Below are 25316 nucleotides of genomic sequence, written 5' to 3'. Positions count from 1 at the left end.
TTTACGCATGTATATATATTACAAAATATGGACACGTATGTACCGTTATTCGTTTACAAACAATGGTTATCTTAACGATTTTTTTTTTTACCTTTTAAGGCAAATATTATAGTGGAAACATTGATCATCAAAATGTAGTAATGTTTTTACGGAGTTCTGTATTTTTGTTAGTAGCATAACATTTTTTTTTTCACACATTGTTAATCTGGTTGACAAAGTTTTATGTATTATTACTGATAATGCATAAAATATGATATTACTTTTGACATGCAATTACCAGAATATGAATTTGACATGTATGATTCTAAAGATAGTAGCGACGATGAAGACAATGATAAGACTGAGCACATCTCTGATACAGTGGAACATTCAGGCCCTGCAAAACTTTTTATTCGAGCGTCACTGATGAGTCTTTTGGAGACAAAACGTGCGTCTGGCGTAAATATTAAATGTTATTCCTGGTATCTATGATAAGTTTGTTAGCTCACTTGTCATAACATTAACAATGGCTTACAAAAACAACCCAGCTGATCGTTAGAGATGCAATTAATTCAGCAAACGAACCAATATCTTAAAACAATTTGTTTTAAAGGCTTCTCAATGAGTAAACCATACACAAATCTATAAATACAAGCGAAATTAAAAAACTTCTTCAAGTAAAAAATTATGGTAGAACTAGGGTTTGCAGCCATTTACTTGTATGCAAGTCGTTTATCATTTTAAAAGCGGAACGCTATAATGACAATATTTGGTGAAAAACAATGAATAAATTCATTATTGGCATTTAACTGCAATATTCAACAATTTGCTTTGTTATTTCGAAAACTGTTTCTGATAGAAACATGAACAGAAAATCAGCAAAACAATATCTACAAAAGTTAGTATGTGTTATATATTTTCAATTTATTAGGTACAAAAAAATGCCAAATAGTATGTGGTAAGAGGATTGGGAATCATATATCAAAAAGAAAACACCATGATCAAGATTGAAATGATGATGACAAAGCTAATCACATCTTGCTACACGGGAACATTAAGCTTATTACATTTACTATGGCATGCAAATACAACCTACCTGGAAGTGAACAATGTAATACAGCAAACGAACCAATGAAATTTAAAAAGATAGTTTCAATGGCTGCGCAATTAATTAAGCATACACAAATCAATAAATGCAAGCAAAATTTACAGAAAAAAATGTTCAAGTACAAAATATTACTAGATTAAAATTTGCTGTCCTTCGAAAGATGGTTCGAGTGTTGATTAATTGTATGCGTCACACAATAAACATAATAATGAAGACTGATAATAAAGATACATAAAAAAGTGTTATAAAAATGTTCCAAATGCAAAATAAATTAAAATTGAAAAGTCTAAGAAAAATGAAAAGACCTTTAGTCTTAGAGGCATGAGTTTTTGTATAATTTGTTAGTGGCTTTGAACTAGCTGTCATATAACTGCGAGTACTCTCAGATCTGTTCATTGCGTCTTTTTGTGTTGGGATGTATAAGTACCCGGCCATGTCTATCTGATGAGTTCAGCCTTTTTCAACTGATTTTTATAGTTCGTTCTTATGTTGTACTGTTATACCACTGTCCCAGGTTAAGGGAGGGTTGGGATCCCGCTAACATGTTTAACAACGCTACATTATTTATGCATGTGCCTGTCCCAAGTCAGGAGTCTGTTACTCAGTGGTTGTCGTTTGTTTATGCGTTACATATTTGTTTTTCGTTCATTTTTTTTATATAAATAAGGCCGTTAGTTTTCTCGTTTAAATTGTTTTACATTGTCTTAACGGGGCCTTTTATAGCTGACTATGCGGAATGGGTTTTGCTCATTGTGAAAGGCCGTACGGTGACCTAAAATTGTTAATGTTTGTGTCATTTTGGTCTTTTGTGGATAGTTGTTTCATTGGCATTCATACCACATCTTCTTTTTTATATTTATCAACAAACGACACAAACGAAAATTAGCTATCACTATCCTGAATTCCGAAGTTTTACAGATATTTCCCGAAATGTTTTGTGGTTAAACCTGGTTTTACAGCCATTAACCAGTCGTTTATCATGTGAGTAGCGGAATCTTATGACAATATATGGTGAAAAACGCAAGATTGAAGTAGAAATCAATGAAGCCAAGAGGATTCAATTAGATGCTATGAATACGATGAATCAATAAGTTTTGAAGACATTTTCCATTCAGTACACTGTTTAAGATACCTCAATAATGCAATTGTCATTTTTATCAATCTAATTAGTCTTCAATCCTTATGAACATTTCTGTGAAAGTACGTTACTTTTGAACCATTTTTTTCTAAGTTCCCATTCTCAGTTAATTTGTTCCATTTTCTTCCTTGCAAAACATAGAAATAATTTATTTTTTACAGAGTTTGTCTTTAGTGCCGTGTGGAGGCAGTAGAGTGCCTCCCCGTGCTTCAGGTTTATGCTCTTATAATATACTAGATTATGGAGTGTGTGTCCGAGCGAGAACTTCTCTAGTTCATTACTTTAGGAATGTTTATCAAAAAGTAGTATTTCAATATTCAGCCCCATTCTACTAATTGGTCAGACATCAGTCATACCCTGATATACACTATCTTTTTCGGGTAATTAATACTGATAGCGTTCGACATTTTCAGCCGAACAAATTTATCACTTTTACTTAACTTAATTATTGTATGCTGGTTCATATTCTGGACGCCAATCTTTGCTCCTTTATTATGTAATTCACTAACAAAACAATTATGAAACTAAGAAACGGAAAAATACTAAATACTAAACTTGTTCAAAGGGTATCTACACGTCTCAATTTTCAAAATCGGTTATCTAAAAATACTACCATCGCTAACATTTTTAACAATAAAAATCGTGGTTACCCTTCTATCGATAAGTGTCATGCCAAAAAATGACTTACATGTCCCCGTCTTTCCACCAACAATACGGTAAGGTCCACGTTTAATGGTCGCACATTTTCTTTAAATTTTGAAACTGATATTACTTGAAAAACAAACAGTATTATTTATTTACTCACATGAAACAAACCGGGATGTGGTATTCAGTACGTAGGAGAAACTGGAAGATATTTATCAAAACGCACTCAAGAACATCTGTATCGTTTTAAAAGACCTAATAAATTCAAAAGTATCATTTACCAACACCTTAAGAAGCACAACCATCCTTTTAAATATTTAGCAGTTCAACCTTTAGAAGTAGTAAATAAGCAGCCTGGTGAATCGCATTCAAAGTTTGTACGATCACGGAAAATAATTGAATTAAATTGGATTAAAAAATTACAGACAGTTTACCCTCTCGGTCTAAATGATAATATCATGGGAATTGGTAATATATCTAGAACCAATTCCGTTAACATTTTGGATATTGTTTCTAAAACTGTTCGTAAAAACCGTTCTCATGGTTGTAGAACAAATCGCAATCAAAGAAAATTTCGGGCCAATCATACCAATATTTCGGACCTTATTTCTATTTCAAAAAACAACGGCAGACATTATCTGTTAACAAAACTCTGTTCGTTACCGGTTAATAAGTTAAATAAAATTTTGGAGGATTGCAACACAATTTCATATAGCAGTCCTAAGTATGAAATTGTTCAAATTATTATGGCATATTGTTATTCTAAATTATTTCCCAAAATTGATCGCCCTGAAGATCATAAAAAACATTTTATTAAAATTAAGTATGTCAACAAAGGCTTTGATTTTGTAAATATTGCCGGTATATTTAACGACCATTCTGTTAAAGAACAAATTCCTGGATATTTTGACAATACTGAGCTACCTCTTATTTGTTATATTTACAAGAAATCTACCCGGAAATTTGTGTTTAATTATAGTCAATTGTGTAAAGATGTTAATATCAGTGAAAATACACCTACTTCGTGTAATTGCAGTAATTCCGAATATATTTATGGACCCATTTCCCATGTTATAACAGGAGATCTTAACATCGTTCAAGACCGAGAGTTAAAATCATTTCTCAGTAAAGGACCTAAATATCGTCCCCCGTCAATTATTAATTGGAATGAGTGTCGTAATATCATCCACGACTCACTCCTTACTTACTGTATGAAATGGATAAAACGGGAAAAAGCTGACAAAAAATCTTTGGACTCTTTTTTTAATTCAGTAATGAAGATAGTTGATATACGTATTCAACATTTTAAAGAACATTTTACTATTAACAATAACCACAATAAACCTATTTCTCGTATCAAACATAAACTAAAAGAACTAGCCAAGGAATTTGTTTTTGTCCCGGCCGATAAAGCTGCTAATAATATTATTATTGTTTGACGTAAATTTTACATCGAGGTTCTGAAAAAGGAAATCACCAATTCACCAACATTCCAACTGACTCCATTTTCAGAAAACGAAATCTGTAACAAACATAAACTTTTAGCCACCGCTTTACAAGCAGAGCCAAATACAATGAAAGTTCCAACTATGTATTGGCTTCCGAAGCTACACAAAACCCCTTACAAATATAGATTTATTTCGTCTTCAAGCCATTGTTCAACTACTAAATTGTCTATTATTCTTACCAGCACACTTGGTACAATTAAAAACCTTATAATAAATTGTTCAAATAAGGCCTTCGAAAATAGTGGAATAAATTACTTTTGGAGTGTCAAGAACTCGTTGGAAGTACTTGATAAATTGCATGCTTATATTGGTGATTTTGAATCTGTTCAAAGTTTTGATTTTTCTACCCTGTATACCACATTGCCTCACATTCTCATTAAGAAAAAATTCACACATCTAATTAAATGGGCATTCAAAAAATCAGAATGTGAATATATATGTTCAAACTCTTTTAGGTCATTTTTTAGTAGCAATAAACAAAAAAACTATGTTAATTGGACATGCTTTGATACTATATATGCCCTTGAATTTTTACTAGATAACATTTTTGTTCGCTTTGGGGATTCCGTATATCGTCAGATTATCGGAATTCCAATGGGGACTAACTGTGCACCACTTATTGCGGACCTCTTTTTGTATTGTTACGAGTTACAATTTATGACAAAAATAAGCAAAGACCCATCAAAACAACATCTGATAAACAAATTTAATAATACTTTTAGATATTTGGATGATATTTTGGCTCTCAATAATGACGACTTCAGTATGTATATTAATGAAATTTATCCTGGTGAACTCACTTTAAATAAAGCTAATACTAACAATGACCACTGCCCTTTCCTCGATCTTGATATCTATATCACTAACGGAAAGCTGAATACTAAAATTTATGATAAAAGGGATGATTTTTCATTTCCTATCGTTAATTATCCGTTTTTAGATGGTGACGTTCCCTTGTCACCATCTTACGGTGTTTATATATCTCAACTTGTACGATTCGCTCGTGTATGTAACAATGTTTTAGATTTTAACGAGAGAAATTTATGTATTACTGAAAAATTATTACACCAGGGTTTTCGATATCACAAACTAGTCAAAACATTTACTAAATTTTATCATCGGTATAAAGACATCATTCGTAAATATAGCTCAACATGCAGACTTTTTATACGTTCAGGTATTTCACATCCAATTTTTTATGGAAATATTCTTTATAAAGCACAAAGGTGTCAGTATTCACCTCATAAACTTACAAAACCTTTGAATAGACTTATTAAGAAGGGATATAATTACGATACTGTTGTCAAGTCATTAAAGATTGCATATTTTGGCGTTAATATTGAGTCACTGATAAGGTCTTTGCGTCGGAACTAAACACATTTATTCTAAAAACAGTTGTTGGCATGACACGGGTTATGTTCTTCTCATATATGTTATGATGGTATGATACTAAACCCCTTACGGGAAGGATTGTGCCTGATGTTCATATGATGAAATCATAATCTTTCAGTCAGTTTAATTGAAGTCTGGAGCTGGCATGTCAGTTAACTGCTAGTAGTCTGTTGTTATTTATGTATTATTGTCATTTTGTTTATTTTCTTTGGTTACATCTTCTGACATCAGACTCGGACTTCTCTTGAACTGAATTTTAATGTGCGTATTGTTATGCTTTTACTTTTCTACACTGGTTAGAGGTATAGGGGGAGGGTTGAGATCTCACAAACATGTTTAACCCCGCCGCATTTTTGCGCCTGTCCCAAGTCAGGAGCCTCTGGCCTTTGTTAGTCTTGTATTATTTAAATTTTAGTTTCTTGTGTACAATTTGGAAATTAGTATGGCGTTCATTATCACTGAACTAGTATATATTTGTTTAGGGGCCAGCTGAAGGACGCCTCCGGGTGCGGGAATTTCTCGCTACATTGAAGACCTGTTGGTGACCTTCTGCTGTTGTGTTTTTTTTATTTTGGTCGGGTTGTTGTCTCTTTGACACATTCCCCATTTCCATTCTCAATTTTATAGAATATGACCTTTTTCATTGCGCTATGGGTCCTGCTGTTGACCAAATCTCATTCTCTAGAATTGAATACCATTTACGTCAAACACAAAAATAGAAATAACGTTTCTTATATATAACATGCATATATGATATGTAAAACCAGATCGCTTTGGTCCAAATTGTATATATTTTGTTATTGACGGAGTTGTTGTGAGGAAGGACCATCAATAAACGAATAACGATTACAGATAACGACAAAACGACAAATGAGACAAAATCAGTCTCCAAAACTATCCAATAAAAACTAAGGCCTACTAGACATCACACAGCCAGAGAAACGAAGATAGTCATCAACTTTGTACTCCAGGTGCAGATACGCGCCTGATGAAATATTTTGTTCTCAACCAACCCTAATTGTATCTTGTCAGATAAAATTAAAGATGTATTGGAGACTAAACTGTATCGGTGGTATAACTAAACTCTATCATAGATACCAGGACTAAATTTAGTATAAACGCCAGACGCGCGTTTCGTCTACAAAAGACTCATCAGTGACGCTCGAATAAAAAAAAGTTAAATAGGCCAAATAAAGTACGAAGTAGAAGAGAATTTTAGAAACAAAATTCCTGAGGTTTCCTAGAAGTTTAGCCAAAAACAGTTAAGATGATCAATGCCTGAGGTAGAAAAGCCTTAGTTTTTAAAAATTCTAAATTTTGTAAACAGTTAATTTATGAAAATAACCATATCAATGATGATTCATGTCAGCACAAAAGTGCTGACTACTGGGCTGGTGATACCCTCGGGGAAATAAATCTCTTCCAGCAGTGGTAATAAATAAACTGTATTATAGATACCAGGACTAAATTTTGTATATACGCCAGACGCGTTTCGTCTACAAAAATCAAATCAGTGACGCTCGAATCAAAAAAAGTTACATAGGCCAAATAAAGTACGAAGTTGAAGAGCATTGAGAACCAAAATTCCTAAAAGTTTCCTAAACGTTTTGTAAAATACAGTTAAGGTGGTATGGGAGTCTAAAATAAAAATGATAGAATTTGTTCATACTTTGTCAAAATGTAGTATCTATTGATGCATGTTCAAAAATATTATAAAAATGATAGGTCACCGCGCATTTTTTTAAGTTACAGGTTGTGACAAAATGACAAATTTTGTATGGATTATACAGGAAAAACCAATATTTTGTGATAAGAAACTAAACGAAATGATAGAATTGTGAAATAAATTAGGAAAAGATAGCTTTCAGACAATGCTTTGAGAATATCAAAAGAAAAGATAGGGTCACCGTGCATTTTTTTCGGCATAAAGACAAAATAGGAAAATTTCATGTAGAGTCCTTCAGAAAATGCACTGTTTTAGAGTTACCTCCCCTTAAAATGCAAATTTAAAAATATTCAAAAATAACCAAAAATAATATATACTTGTAAAAATATTAATATTTCTAAGTTACATTCTTATAAATTGGTTCTTTTAAATGAAAATTTACATAAATATCTGCATTCCTGCATCAAATGTTGCTAACTTGATAGAAAATAGGGACCTTAGATTCTCTATTTTTTACAATCCAAGATGACGAAAGACACCCATACCACCTTAAGATGATCAATGCCTGAGGTAGAAAAGCCTTATTGTTTCAAAATTTCTAAATTCTGTAAAACAGTTAATTTATAAAAATAACCATATCAATGATAATTCATGTCAGCATGAAAGTGCTGACTACTGGGCTGGTGATACCCTCGGGGAAATAAATCTCCACCAGCAGTGGCATCGACCCAGTGGTAGTAAATAAACTCTATCATATAGCTTATTTCAACTTCGAAGGGGAAAACGTTTTCAATATTCTCACGAAACTTTGTGCTATGTAGTAAGAACACATAGAATCATATGCAAAACAGTGTGGCTATGGCCATTGATTGACGTCCTAAATTATCCCATTGACTGGGAGAGATTATGTGAACTTTTGTCTGTAACGACCACTGCTCACTGTGTACTTGTTAAAGACACTTAAACTGTGGGGTTACCAAAGGTTCTCAATACCTAAATAAAGTAATTCGAAAAATTAATCATGAAAAACACGATGTTATATGATTTATATCAATAATATAAATCAAAACATAAAGATAATTCCTGATTATTTTTCGGATTATTTCATTATTAAAGCCGTTAAGAACCTTTGGTGACCCTACAGTTTAAATTCTATGATAAGTAAGTAGTGAGCAGTGTCGTTACAGACAAACGGTCACATAATCTGTCCCAGTCATTGGATGAATTAAGGACGTCAATCAATGGCCACAGCCACACTGTTTTGAATATGTTTCTTAACAACAAATGTACATAGTGGATTATTAGGTTCAAGAACACGTTCACGCCAAATTTCAAATAAGATGTAAAATATAATAATATTAAGAAAAGTAGTTGAACATCTCTATGTTTTATGTTATTTTGTTTGTGTTTGAAATATAGTACTTTTTTACAGTGTATGATCCATTCCTTGTTCAACAAAGTTATTGACTAATATCTATATGCGTGTTGTTTTATTTTTATATACAAGATGCACTTTTTAATCTATCTATAACGTGTATAAGTTTAAAAATTTTGGATATAACAGGCGAATGCTTTAATAATTTGCAAGATAAAAGATACTCTGTTTTACTGATAATCTTTGAAATCTGTTTGTATCGACATCTAAAAATGCGTCTACCTAGTCAAGAATATCGCAGTTGTTTTTATTTGTTTCATTAATTGATGGCGTTTGATTGGCCATTTTGTATTGACTTCCCTATTTGAATTTGCATTGGAGTTCCTCATCTCTGGTACATCTTCTTACTAACCATTCATTGTAAACTGTTCCACTCTGAGACCAGGATTCGATTACTGCATTATTTCGATTGTCGAAAACCCTTATAACAACAGCCAAGAAAATTTCACATGCATATATCGGCAACAGTCTTCTCTTTTTATTTCGGAAAAGACCTTGTAATTGAATATATTGATATTGATATATTAATAAATTTCCTTTTTATATACTTTGCATATCTGTTTTCATGGGCAACGTATAAACTAGTGAAAAAAGAAAATTGTTCTCATGGATTATGTGTTTAATACAACATGTACTAATAGTTATTTTTTATGCCTTTTAATTTTTTGATATCATGTTTAAAAATTGTTAAATTGTTAAAACAGATTTAACCTTTCATTTGTGTTTTTGTTTTACTGATTTTACATAACTTAAACTGTTACTTTTCTCATGTGACTTGTTTAAAACTTGTTATTTGAGGAACTTTAAATATTGTTATGCAGTATGTTTTTGCTTATTTATAAAGGCAGTAAAGTCGCAGATAGGTTCATGCCTTCAATGTCATAAGGAGTTTTAGGAAGAGATATTTCGTAATCAATTTTACCGCATCTTCTATTTTTTTGTATATTGTAACACTTTCAACTTCATAATAAACACCAGTTATATCATAAATGTAGCTTTATTCAGATGATATTACTCACATTGTCGAAATGAAACGTAATATAAACATGATGGGCTTTAAAACAATATCATGAAAATTAAGTCAGTGTTCTATTACATATATAGTTAAAATCCATTAATGTTATATATATTACTTTTTTTAGTTCTTTTTAAAAACAAAATATTTGAAAATAAGAACATGCTTAGGTTTATAGATTACAAATACATTATGTATAAATGATAACATTTTAGATTGTACGTTAATGAAGATTACATATGCGTCAAGTATGAAGAAACAATATGCGTCAAGTATGAAGAAACAATATGCGTCAAGTATGAAGAAGCAAATAACTCAATTGGTTTACTCAAAATGAATATAATATTACTTTCAGCTTTTTCCCCCAATGTTAGTGTTACTTATAGACGATTGTTATAGTATGTCACTGTGCCAATGTTAACACTACGGTAAGTGTTAACATTGGTCTACTGGTGGAAAGTTGTCTCATATATTGGCAATCAAATCACATCTTCATACTTTTGTATCTATACACGTCACCATACGTATTTGCACAAAAACATTCTTCCGTACAATGTAACGTTAATTAACCACAAGACTAAACCTATTCACAAATGCTTGGAATATCCCGGCAGGTCCATGCCTCTACAGGATTTGGACATGTGGTAAGACTTGCTGAAATCGAAAATATACTAATTTAAATTACAATCGAATATAACTGTATGTTTTGCATAAAAGATCGAATTGGAAGAACTGTTTTTGTTGTCAGTTCTCTTATAATGGCAACGATGGAGTGAGATTTATTGTCCATGATTTTTTTGGTGAGAAATGCTTCATCATACCATGTGGCTTATGAAATCAATTACGAACAAAAGAACCTATTTCTTTTTATATTTAGTAATATCAGGCACATATGTATCACAATAATATCTATCTGTAATCAAATACAAAAAGATCAATTGTGTTTTTTTAATATTTTGTAAATTGATTTAATTGAAATTGAATGAAATGAATTAAACTTTTTGTAATAGATAATAAGTGCAAAGCTAATAATAGTTGATATGTTGTTCCATTTACCGACTCAATCAAGCTAATAGCCTTTTGAAAGATATGTATATATAGAAATGATATGAGGTCGTGGTTTTGACGTTGGTTTTTAAAAATTGTGTAATATTATAATTACAAAAAACAAAATGACAAATTTTCTTAGAAGTGAACTACCTATTAAATGGATGGACTTTTCAGATTTCTATAACATAGTTCACAATTTCCAGTTCAGTGGCTGTTAATTTCAAAGTCATCATAAAACAATTAACAGTTTGGTTCTTAAACGGGTCTCTTAAAAACATAACGTAAATACTTAGTTGATAAATCACTCAAATTCAACTGTCTATCGCACTCCTTCTATCCAAAATGTATCTTTCGCATTCGAAAGATAGACCCTTACCTGAATTATGTATTCTTACAATTTATTTCAATAGTATTAGTTAAATACTTTTCAATTGCATCACTGAAGAAGAGCGGTTACTAGTCAATCTTTAAATTTCTCTATTTTCGATTCAATCTTTGGAACCATAAACATATCAAATCTTTCAGAAGTAGTCACGTATAGAAGATTAAATGCAGTAATCGTATTAATAAAAACAAATACGAAAACATGTTAACCAGACTTCAAATGTACTGTTTAATTGAAATACCGAATAGATGAATAAAATAACAGGAATCGCGTTAAATACTGCACATTACAACTTAGTTAAATAACTCATAAATATATAAAACCACGGAAAGCACGATGTAAACTTCATGATATGTTTAATCTAGCAATTTCTTAATTGAACATTTGTTATTAGGCTTTAAATTGCCAAAGATAACACCTTGACTATTTCAAACATATATAAAATATTTAAAAAGTACTTTATAAAAGTCATGCGTCCAAAGCGCTATCTTACAATTCAAAATTGTCCTACGATCATTATTAAAAATCAAAGAGATATTTTAAATTTCAATTAATCCTTGATGTCCTGGTTTTAAAAAATCAATTTCAAAGGTCAAGATCTTGTTCTAAATTTTGACCTCTCATTGTACCGATATCGCCTCTGTACAAATTGTGTTACCGTAAGAGAAAGCAACAAATTTACCTTGTGTTTTAATATTTTTGATACTTCATAGCATAATAACAAATGTAAAGGACAAGATGACACAATGATAAACGTCAAAGAACAACATGCATTATACATCAAATGATATGTTCAGTAATACTATTTCTATTTCACTTATTTTAATGATTCTGTATGAAATATTTTTGTTAATAAATGTTTACTTTACTGCAGAATCAATTCTTTGATTAGTCAATATTCTAATTTTATTCACCCAATCTTTCTTATCTATATTTTTTGAAACTGTCTAACATTATATTCAAGATAAGGTTTAAGGAGGTAGACCTAGGTTAAGGGAAGTAACTCTTAAAATCATCAGTACGTTTGTGTCAACCATTTTCATAAATGTATTGAAAGCTTCTAGGTTACATAGATTATTTCCAATCTGTTTTAGGTAAATGCTTAAAATACATTGATGATACTTGACTTTTAAAAACGCATAATTGATTTAAAGAGTTATCTCCCTGAACCAAGGTCTACCCGCTTAAATGATACTGTTTTGTGTTTATGTACATATGTTTACCTAAAGATTTTTATATTGGTACCTGTTCGTCTGATTTATCCAATTGAGATAGATAATTATTGAAATAAAAGAAAGAGCATCGGCAAGCACTTTGCATACTTTTATCATTGAGTTTGGATACATATGATCCACGAGTAAATGATGCATTATGAAGTCAGAATCTGTTACTCTGATTATCAAAATACTTTGATTTTATTTTAAACAAATTTCCATCGAGGCCAGGGCCTTTCATATATTCCTGATGTTTACTTCATACAATTAAAAAAAATCTGAATTTCTCTTGCACCTGTAAGCCAATTCATTTAGCTGTAATTAGACCGTTGGTTTTCCCGTTTGAATGGTTTTACACTAGTAATTTTTGGGCCCTTTATAGCTTGCTGTTCGGTGTGAGCCAAGGCTCCGTGTTGAAGGCCGTACATTGAACTAGAATGGTTTACCTTTTTTAAAATTTTTATTTGAATGGCGAGTTGTCTCATTGGCACTCACACCACATCTTCCTATATCTATACACATTTAAACTAATCCAATCCTATTCTGAGATCATCGGCAATTACATGTACATTATTAAGATTATGGGTTGCGACAGGATAATTTTGCCAAAAGATTAGAGACTATGTACAATGTATTCAACATTTGCCAAATCATCAATATGTGGTGCACATATTTAGTTTTTAATAAATAGTTCTTAATTTTGATTTAATTGATTTTATTGGTGTAACTATTAAAACAATAAAATTGTGAGTATGTCTTTTATTCTTTATTTAGATTAAACATGCTCAACAGTAATTAAACATTTGTATGTATGTATGTACGTTGATCCCTCCGTTTACGGAGCACCCCTCGAGAGCTGCGAAGGTTCAGTGGAATCCGTGTACACTCCCTATCGGGATTAATGGAGATGTGTCACTAACGTATTTACAATGTTCAATATTTACAAGGACAATCCCCACCTAACACCAGGGAGTGTTAGGACACCGGGCAGTGTCTGTTATTATGATGGAGGAAGACGAAGTACTCGGAGAGAACCACCGGGATGCTCGAAGGGAACAGACAAACCGAAGAGATATCAGCAGATTGATCTCCAGGTCAAAGTCGGGTGCAACTTTGACCAACCGAGGCCCCCATAGTACCCATTCTAGTTTAAACTCGGGTCTGTGTACCAGAGCTGTGTGTGAGAGGGTGAAAATTACCCTTCTGATGTACTGATATTTTAGCACCCCGAGTGAGAATCGAACTCGGGACCTTCAGCACTGTTGCCATCGGTCTTAACCACTAGACCACGAACTCACATATGTTGTCATGCAAATGAATAAATTTATCAAACTAGGTAATTTTTGGGTAAATTAAGCGTTGCTAAACAATTTTATAAAGAATAGTTCACTAACAAACGTAAATCTTTGCAAATTGAATCATCAGTCCAGGAGTAATAATTGCAGTCTTTCTATATATAAGACTACTAGCAAGACTTGTCACACTAACTTTAGAACAACTGCAGTATATAATTTCTTAATAAGTTTCCAATATGAAACCCGAAAATGCTTGACTTATAATGCCATACATAGCTCTAATGTTGATGATTTGACAGACTACATGTACACATGTATGTCCCAATGTGTAAAATGTGGTATTATAACTTATATTTTTTTTGGTATACACATGCATGACTCATGTTACAAATAAACGATCCATCTATCACGGCGTGATAAGAGGAAAAACTCCTTACCAAAGACTCTGATTTCGCAGAACTGTAAATTTCCAGATACCTGTCTTTCTATTTTAAGGTGTCGTCCTGTTGTACTAGCTGCACAAGTTATTGTTATAGGTTCATTTATTTCCGACAATGCAGGCGGTCCTGCGTAATTTGCACATGAAAGTCCATCAACTGTTATTTGAATGTTGCTAAACTTGTCTACAAAAAAAGAACAGAAAAACACTAATAATTCCAACTACGACAGACTATGTATAAAACCTGATAGTGCAAGATACTTTTGGAAAATATGTCTTTAAATGAATTCAACTCTAACGTGTTGTTTTAACTGAAAACAGTTTGTTGCAAATGTATTTAAGCAACTTTCTGAATTTATTTTTGAAACGTGGTTATTAAATTGTATGAAACACTTTATATTTCGGTATATTTTCAGGGATTTTGAGCGTTACGTTGGTGTAATTGTTTGACATCTTTTTTATAATAATTAACAACTCCTCTAGAGTTCATATATCAATGTTTTCTAATGTGTTGTTTTAACTCCAAACAGTTTGGTGCAAAGGTATTTAAGCAACTTTCTGAATTTATTTTTAAAACGTGGTTATTAAATTGTATGAAACACTTTATATTTCGGTATATTTTCAGGGATTTTGAGCGTTACGTTGGTGTAATTGTTTGACATCTTTTTTATAATAATTAACAACTCCTCTAGAGTTCATATATCAATGTTTTCTAATGTGTTGTTTTAACTCCAAACAGTTTGGTGCAAAGGTATTTAAGCAACTTTCTGAATTTATTTTTAAAACGTGGTTATTAAATTGAATGAAACCCTTTATATTTCGGTATATTTTCAGTGACTTTGAGCGTTACGTTGGTGCAATTGTTTGACATCTTTTGTATACTAATTATCAACTCCTCTAGACTTTCATATAGCAATGTTTTGATGTTACTTCATCTCTTCAAATGTTTCAGTAGCAACACAAGAAAGAGCGCAAGAGCTTTATAACTATACAGAACAGACACAGAACATAAATCAAAATTACATAGTACATGTACATGTATGGTATGGAAAGGAGTTGCAATGTTCGTTGTCAATATATTAACAGAAACAAACAGTTTATACTAGTATACTACAATAAGAAATCATTTAAATCCAGTTATGCTTCAACAATAATATATACTGGGTTGACAGTATATTCGGTGTAATTAAATTTCCTCGTGTTATTGCATTTATTATTGCCGAAAAAAACTAATAAACAGCTCGAGTCCTGTAAAATGAGACCATCAAAACATTTAAGGTCAATTTATATGATTGCAGGTTGGTGCATGTTTGTCAATTCGCTGGTCTTCTCATATAAGATCAATATAGTTCACCTTACATAGGCAAACAAAGGTTCATGACCACAATTTCGCGGTTCGTTGAATATCTAGATGTAATAGTGCGAGTAGCTAGAGTGCCCATTGACACATTTCTTGTTTTTTATACTGTTTTGCAAATATTGATATCGTTTGAATAAAATATTTTTTTTAAAATATTAAAAGTTATGGTAAATTAAGGATCAACTATACATGAACTTCAATCAATTCTTTTCCGTAGCATACGCTATAAATTTATTACTTTGGGATTTCATAAAGCATATTTCGTTAATAGTGACAAACAAAAAGGTAAATCATGCTACACAGAAGAACAAGTAGTCAGTATGCTGGAGTTTCTTATCGACAACATATTTGTTGAGTTTGGAGGTAGACTTTTCCAACAAATTGTCGGCATTCCTATGAGAAAAAACTGTGCGCCTCTTCTTGCCGACCTCTTCTTATTTTCATATGAATCGGAGTTCCTCCAGACACTTGTCAAAACAAGAGGATCAAAGAAGCCAGATTATTTAATTTCACTTTCAGATATATTGATGATGTTCTTTCCTTAAACAGTCCGAACTTTTCTGATTGGGTTCCATTAATATATCCCCCAGAACTCGAGATTAAAGAAACAACAGACACGGCTTCCTCCGCCTCATCTTTAGACTTATATCTCGAATTTGACTTACACAGTCATCTCAGTACCAGAATCTATGACAAACGAGACGATTCTAATTTCGAAATTATAAATTTCCCCCACCTTAGTAGCATTATACCAACTTCACCTGCATATGGGATATATATTTCCCAACTTATTCGATATTCAAGAGCTTGCAGCTCCTACTCGGACTTTGTAAAACGTCATCAGTGTCTGAGTAGAAAGTTGATGAACCAGGGGTATGTCAAAGAACGTCTCGTCCTTTTTCTAAAAAAGTTCATCGGAAGGTACCAAGACCTTGTTGATAAATATTCCGTATCAACTTCTCAAATAATACACGATGGTCTTGATGTATAGATTCTGCGTACTGATGTCGTGTATCATCTTAACAACATGTTTTATTGTTCTTTTATTTGTTTTTGTTCTATTATTAAGATTACTTTTACTGTTGAATGGTTTTATGTGACATCCGTTTGACGTGGCTCGGTACTTATACATTTCGTCAATGTGTTTGTATTGGCTTTCATTTTTTGGTGATTTGTTTTGTATATGTGACTCTTTGTATTTCTTTTGTGCTTATAACGTGACTCTGTACTTTAAAAGATCCCGTCAGTATGATATTTGTCTATAATATGTCATTATGATATATTTCCATTATGAATTACTATATACGTTGAACCACAAACGTCAAAATCAATCAATGGCGTAGTGGAATTAACAATTTTTGGATTCTCATAAATTCTATGTATAACTTTTGGACTAGTTTGAATCTCGGTCTATTTCTGTAATTTATTCTTACATACTTTTGATTTTTTAACCCTGTATGCGTACATTGCCCATGTAAATTTTAAAATTGTTTGTATGCACATTGAACGACAAATTTATGCGACGTATATAATTTTTCTGACATCAGACACTCAAATCAATCCATGTGTTCGTAGATAGTAGATGTTTTTGTGTTCTGTTAAATTGTTCCTTTTAAAAGTTTTGGATTCCCATAAATTCTATGTATAACTTTTGGACTAGTTTGAATCTCGGTCTATTTCTGTAATTTATTCTTACATACTTTTGATTTTTTAACCCTGTATGCGTACATTGCCTATGTAAATTTTAAAATTGTTTGTATGCACATTGAACGACAAATTTATGTGTCCTGTTAAATGGTTCCTTTTAAAAGTTTTGGATTCTCATAAATTCTATGTATAACTTTTGGACTAGTTTGAATCTCGGTCTATTTCTGTAATTTATTCTTACAAACTTTTCATTTTTTAACCCTGTATGCGTTCATTGCCTATGTACATTTTAAAATTGTTTATAATCCTGGTACTTTTGATAACTATTGTATGAACATTGAACGACAAATTTATGTGACGTATATAATTTTTCTGACGTCAGACACTCAAATCAATCCATGTGTTCGTAGATAGTAGATGTTTTTGTGTCCTGTTAAATTGTTCCTTTTAAAATTGTTATACGATGATGACTGATGTACCCATATTTTGACTATTTTATTAATTGTGACTGTTTATTTAACGCATCATGTAAATGTAGCGGAATTTGATGAGACTGTTATTAAAGTGAGAGGGTTAGCGCTATAGAACCAGGTTTAATCCATCATTTTCTACATTTGAAAATGCCTGTACTAAGTCAGGAATATGACAGTTCTTGTCCATTCGTTTTTGATGCGTTTTGTTTTTTGATTTTGTCATGTGATTATGGACTTTCCAAATTGATTTTCCTCTGAGTTCAGTATTTTTGTGATTTTACTTTTTTCCATATAAGGCTATACTTTTTCTTATGTTTAATTTGTTTGATCAGACTTTTAACTTATGCATTAAAATTTGGGCTGTTTGAATATTTTGTTCTGGACCATCACTAGCGACGTTTTTTGTCGATACTTGCATCTAGTGCAGTAATATATGTACATGTACCCTTGATGTAATTATATATACTTGGATTAGCAGAAGCATAGATAAAAAGATAGGTATATATGTACCATAGTGAAAATATTCTGGGAAATCATTTCTTGCAGAAATGTTGATGAATTCGACCGTATAAACTGCTCCTAAATCTACCTGCCACCAGGGTGAAGATTCAGTCATTGTGTGTACACATGATCCTGTAAAGAAATCTGTGAATTCCAATCCGTCTACTCCATTGCAAGAATGTCCGCTCGTCTGAGGCTGATCAATATATGTGGTTGATTGTGAGGTTTGTCGTCTGTATGCAACGTTGCAAAAACCATTTACATTTTCTGCAAAAAGATTATAATTTTAATATTATTCACGAATTTATTTTATATTAAAAACCGATCCGAGTTTTAAATAAAACTATTTGAAAGATTTGGAAGAAGTACTGTTTTGTTATAAATAAGGCCGTTTATTTTTCTCAATTGTATACATTGCAGTTCCATATTTTTAATAATTTTCTGTTAACAAAACTTTGAATTTTCGAAAAGCTAAAGATTTTCTTATCCCAGGCATAGATTACCTTAGCCGTATTTGACACAACTGTTCGGAATTGTGAATCCTCAATGCTCTTCAACTTTGTATTATTTGGCTTTATAAATATTTTATATGAGCGTCACTGATGAGTCTTATGTAGACAAAACGAGAGTCTAGCGTACTAAATTATAATTCTGGTACCAGCTGGTACTATAATAACTATTTTTAGCACTGGGTCGATGCCATTGCTGGTGGACGTTTCGTCCCAGAGGGTATCACCAGCCCAGTAGTTAACACTTTGGTGTTGACATGAATATATATAATGTGGTCATTTTATAAATTTCCTGCTAACAAAACTTTTCGAAAAACTAAATATTTTCTTATACCATGCATAAATTACCGTAGCCGTACTTGGCACAACTTTTTGGAATTTTGGATTCTCAATGCTATTCAACTTTGTACTTTATAAATATTTTCATATGAGCGTCACTCATGTAGACGACACGCGTCTATTTGTTATCGGAGCCTTGTAAAGCCGATCGCGACTATATGGTATAGTTTTTATTGACACTGCTACGGGCCATATAAATAGCCTACACTTACTTACACCCATTTCATTTGAACTTGGTGGATACATACTGGTATCTATGATGAGTATTTTAAACCAGATCTTATTTATTTTTATATAGGCCATTAAACATTTACAAAGATCTATTGATTATCTGTAAGAATTGCAGTCTGGAGCATATTTGATGGTTATACAAGAAACAAGTGCGTTCTCGGTTTCATATATAATATTTTTTTCTGTCACTTTGGATCAGTCAAACAGTTGGCGTACTACATTTATTTGCTCTTAATCATTCATCAATATCATTATGTGAGTGTCTCTTCCGGGGTTTGAAAGGTAATTTTTTTTTAAATTTTAGTAAACATAAATGCAGTTGTATTGAAAAGAAGCAAACAAATGTGAAATTTATCTTATACGCTCTTAATTTTTATTCTGTTAAAACTTGTTGCCTAGTCTTTAGTTTCCTATGTTGTTTCTTGTGTACTATTATTTGTCTGTTTGTGTTTTTCATTTTTAGCCATGACATTGTCAGTTTATTTTCGATTCATGAGTTTGACTGTTTCTCTAGTATCTTTATTCCCTCTTTTATTGAGATGATATCTTCTAGAATTATTTTTAAAGATTTTTGTGTGATGCATCTAACAATCATATTAAGTACACATGTATTAATAAGGATTAATTTTCGATACGAAAAGAACAGTTTTGTTCAATTTCCATTGATGTAACAAAGCAAACAATACAATAAAACAACCATAAATTGATACTTTTGCCTTATAACATCTACGAATGTTTTTAAACCAACAAAAAAATGAGGACAACCACTTAACAGTTCATAATTAGCATATTGATAGTAACATTAAATTATCGTTTCATTTTAAAAAAGCAATATTATCTTTTATTAGACTAATTGATAACTTTAAATGGCAAAGACTTAATTTCATATTGATTATGACTTTGGTCATTATTTTTTTTAAGCATCTTTAAATGCAAATGATATCCATTAAAAAACTGATTCTCATATCTGCAATACATCTGACGAAGTGTGAACATTTACAACGTTTGTCAAAATTGCCTTTAAGCAATAGATTTGAAGAAAACGATTTTGTTTTCGTGATGTATAGACTGATCTACAAATGCTGTACTTTAAAATAATCAAACATTCATCTTGTTGACGTGTGTGTCATGTAAATCATTGAGTGAAAAGAGAGTCGAGGTTGAGTGGTTAGTGCATCGGACTATTCACACAAAGGTTTCTGGTTCGATACCGTTCGGGATGCAAATTTTAGGGACTGATTGTCGGCTCTCCCTTGACAACATTTTCGAGTATGATCTTGAGGAAATGATGATAGTCCGTCGGAAGGGGACGATAAATGACTGACCTGTGTTACGTAAAAGACACCCTTGTAGATTTCGAAAAAGAGTAGGTTAATGCCGCTAAAAGGCAACACTCGCATCCTCAAAGTGGAAAGGATGAATATAAGTTGCAAAACTTGTTTCCCAATCCACAATAAGTATATATATTTTAACTAGTGAAAAGTTGATTTGAGCTTTGAAACTAGTTATCTAATAAAATAATCATGACTCTATCAGCTTTATTTGGCAGTCTTTGTTCCGAGTAAAAATATATATGCCTATAAACTTTGTAGATTTGATGAATGTTATTTAACTCAGAAACTGAGGTTTATTAATAGTCAATTATTAATCTATAGAGGGAACATTTTTTCTAGTTTTTTTTTAACTAAATATTCATTTTCTTTGAAATTTCCAAACGAGTAGTGTGTAAACTCATTTATAGTATTTAGTAGTTAACCAATATTGTCTCCGTCAAATTCACCACTTAACATTTGGTAGAGTTTTCGTGAGAAATATTGTGAACAGTTAGTTAATGGATTTATTATGTTGCAACGGTATTTAAACCATTGAAAAACAAAATCCAACAAATGTGTTATAAAAACGATAGTAATCCAATATGATTATTGTGTTGTTAATACTTTTTAATGCACCAAACAAAAACCTATACGCAATCAATTAAACACGCTAAGCCACAAACATGTACTTCTATGTATAAGTATTCTTTGTTTTTATATAATGTAGGTTTAGGTAACATTTGTGTCAAATTGAGCATATTCTAATAGACTTACAAAATGCAATATCTGCATGTTGTTGATGAAAAGCACAAACAATTTTGTCAGCATTCAAATCGCGTATGTTACCTTTTTTTTTTTTTATCTTAGACTTTAATGTGTATTTGATAACATGTATAAAAATAAGATAAAAATAGGCGGCCAGTGATTTTGCTGGGCTACATGTAAGTGAGATAAAACAAGATTTCTTATAATTAATAAATGTTAAATCTTAGATACTGTATTTGTATAAATTGCAATTGGGTTTTAACTAGCTGTCATTAACTACAAGTACACATGATCGTGTCAGCATAATATCGGTCACGTCTGTGGAATCATAAAGCGATCATAAATGAAATATTTTTTTGCTAAAATAGCATGGGTATAATTCTTACAACACAAGAATAACCAATAAACAACTAGCAATTCACCTTGACACAAACAAATCATGTATTTTACTCATAACCTAACAACAAAATTTAGTCAACATATTTCAAACCAGACGATGAACGATATATATTAGTATTACTTGATTCTTGCATCGACGAGAGGTGTCCGAGTAGACAAATTGTGTTGAAACTTAAATCACATGTCCTCCCGATTCATTCAAAATGTTTTACAATCCTTTTCCTCGAAATGATGGTATTTGTTTTATTCGGAACTTTGAAAAAATCCGGATTAGAACTTGACTGAAAGTGAAACAACGTATTTATAATTTTTATTTCTTAGGTAAATAGGTAAGGTATGCTTACCATTCACACTATTCATTGTAAGACAATGTCAATGACAAATTAACTTCGTTCTTTGATTTTTACTCATAATTAACATAATTTATTATGTAATACTTATTATTTCAATAGAGGATGTCCGAAACATGCTTACTTTACTTTTTTGAATTACATATTAACAATTGACGTAGTGATTAATTTGTGGAAATAGAAATACCATTCCTTGAATAGTAGGTAAAATAGGGGGTGTAGACAACATACATGTTACTGCTGAAATTATTGACGGAGAAATATCTTCTGTGGTAAGTTCAACTATCTATATTTACCTAAGAATGCTCGGACAGATTTGGAACCTAAGCTTTACGATAGGTTGATTATTAGAAGTAGAAAAATGTCTTTTTAAAATGGATGATACAATCGATGTTCCTTAAAACTGGTTGCCTTTTCACTGATAATAACAAAAGCTATGGTATGAACCTCTAAATATAATGAAAAGGTCTTGGGCAAATGAAAAATCAACGTCTGATACTATTTCAGTACTATAGTACTCAGTGCAAAAAGTGTATCATCAACATGCTGATACGGATACATGCTGTCACATTTTGACTTGTTGTCAAAGTTATTATACGTTATACATGTTAAAACAGGAAACAGGTTAAAATCAGTATTCCAATATTCCAATAAGGAAGTGTAACTGAAATTACTGATTTTATTGTTCATTAAATACATGATTTATTTGAGATAAAGAAATATAAATTATATATTCAAGTCAGGAATCTCCGGTCTTTATGAAAAAAAAGATTAGGTAGGATTGCCAATGAGACAACTCTCCACAAGTGACTAAAATACACTCAAAATAATGGACGCAAATATACACGGACTACGAATTGATAACAACAGTCATATTCCTCACTTTGTGCAGGCATTTTCTTTGGTAGAAAATGGAGGACTGAACATGGTTTTATAGCGCCACTCACATGTACTACAGTCGCAATATCTTATATAATGTTGACAACGGTGCGTGAAAAATCAGGGGTACAAACTTCGAACTATGAAATTCTAACCCAAATTATAGTTTTGATCGATGAGAGCCAGATTTTCGGTTTTTATATGCCAGCTAAATTATTGAAGTGTTCAAAATTATCATGTTTGGCTGCCCTTTTTTTATGTTAAAAGAATAAAATTAAATTTGTTAGACATATTTATGTAACCATTCTCTTTAAGTGGCATTTGTATGGCTCATCTAACACCTTTGATGATCGTTTATATGTTAATCTCGGAGTAATTAATGTCATCACTTTTGATGTCACGTCTGCAACATTTAAAATGTTTACATTTCAATATTTTTCAATTGAGACAATTTGTAAGCATAGCTTATATCCGAGAGCAAATTAAGTATTTAATGATTGTTGTCATAAATTTAAAAAAAAACAAGAGAAAACGGCCACTTTATTTTGCAATGTCCCACAAATCAATATAAACAGGAATCTGATGTACAGTAGTTGTCGTTTGTTTATGTAATATATACGTGTTTCTCGTTTCTCGTTTTGTTTATATAGATTAGACCGTTGGTTTTCCCGTTTGAATGGTTTTACACTAGTAATTTTGGGGCCCTTTATAGCTTGTTGTTCGGTGTGAGCCAAGGCTCTGTGTTGAAGGCCGTACTTTAACCTATAATGGTTTATTTTTTAAATTGTTATTTGGATGGAGAGTTGTCTCATTGGCACTCACACCACCTCTTCCTATATCTAGTTAATAATTTTCAAGAATACGTTTTCTTTAAGTAAAATATTCATGGTCTAAGTGACACCTTTGATGATCATTTATCGGTTGGTCGCAGGTTAATACGTGTCATCACGTCTGATTTTGCGTATGCAACCTTTCAAATGTTTACTTAGCAATATCCTTCAATCGAGACAATTTGTAAACATAGCTTATATCCGAAAGCAATTACTTTAAATTATTAAATACCTAATGAATTTTGTCATTAATAAAAGATGCAATGACCCAAAATCTAATATGAAAACAACGGTAGATTTTTTTTTTCAAGAACACCATTTTTGATGGCTTCAAGTTCATCGCTGGATTTTTTTTTTAAGATAACTAAATTTCACGAATTTAGGGACCCTCGAACCTAAAGCTCAAAAATGTGTACCCGCGAATACAAGTAAGTTCACAGTATGGTGAAACTTTAATTGTTATCATAGAAAAAGATAACCTAACGTAAGCTGTATACGGCAAACCGTTAAGGATCGTGAGTCATCAATGCACAATGCATAAGCAAATCAAACTTCAACTAGTATCTCAATTGTTTGTAAAACAATTGAAAGGTCTTTCCTGTAAAAGTGATGTTTTCGTAATGTACTTTGTACGACCTTTCGTTTGATATACGACAAGCATACCTTCTCAAACTTTTCGCTTTTAACACTTAATGACCTCATCCGCCTACACTTTAGAGATCGGAAGTATGATATATGAAACACAGAGTAGATGAGCTCTCATTTGATATGCGACAATGCCATGTTCTAGAAAGTTTGATTTTTGCACTTAATAACCCTATCCAACTAATTTTTGGAGGTCGGGAATTTGATATTTCAAATGTACACATCATGACATTTCATTTGATATACAACAACCCTATCTTCAAAGAAAATTTATTTTTTGCACTCAATGACCTCATCAAACCAATTTTTTGGGGACATCAATTTGAAATTTGAAATGTACGCTTTATGTTCTTTCATTTGATATGCGACAACCTTACCATCTGAGAAATTTGAATGTTTGCACTTAATGACCCCACCTGTCCCCCTGGAATGAAAAGGGGGTTTAAAATTTTCATTTTTAAGTGGAGTTTATTAAGACCTTCAATTTGATATATCAGATGACCCCATTTGACAAAGTGCAAAAAATGATGCAATATCAACTATATAAATAGAAGTTATGAAACTTACAAAGTCAATGCAAAACTTGAAAATTTCAAATTGAATTTTTGGTGTTTTTTTCCATGCAATGTTTTTGGTATTTGGTCAAACATATAACTATGTTAACCTCTTCAATTTCTAAAACATTTTAAGTGGTAAGCTCTTGTTGATTCAGAAATACATGCCTCTGCTCGCAAAACTTCAAACTGCATTATCTTTATAACGATGATAGATATCTCAAATCTGTTAAATGATAAATGATCTACAGT

The 25316-nt window shown here is 31.7% G+C and overlaps 1 protein-coding gene across 1 annotated transcript in view; it reads right to left on the bottom strand.

The window, feature by feature from the left end:
- Positions 1-9933: 9933 nt before the first annotated feature.
- The window catches only part of LOC134723449 (uncharacterized), a 30754-nt gene continuing 15371 nt past the window's right edge, over positions 9934-25316 (bottom strand). The window contains exons 2-4 of the mRNA XM_063587061.1: positions 18260-18517; positions 14268-14453; positions 9934-10540 (exon numbers count right to left, since the gene is read on the bottom strand). Coding sequence (XP_063443131.1) covers positions 10470-10540; positions 14268-14453; positions 18260-18517 — 515 coding nt within the window. The 3' untranslated portion in view covers positions 9934-10469. The remainder of the gene's footprint in view (positions 10541-14267; positions 14454-18259; positions 18518-25316) is intronic.

The sequence above is a fragment of the Mytilus trossulus genome, chromosome 6, assembly GCF_036588685.1.
Source record: "Mytilus trossulus isolate FHL-02 chromosome 6, PNRI_Mtr1.1.1.hap1, whole genome shotgun sequence".
Lineage (NCBI taxonomy): Eukaryota > Metazoa > Mollusca > Bivalvia > Mytilida > Mytilidae > Mytilus > Mytilus trossulus.
This window is presented reverse-complemented; position numbering and strand designations above follow the sequence as displayed.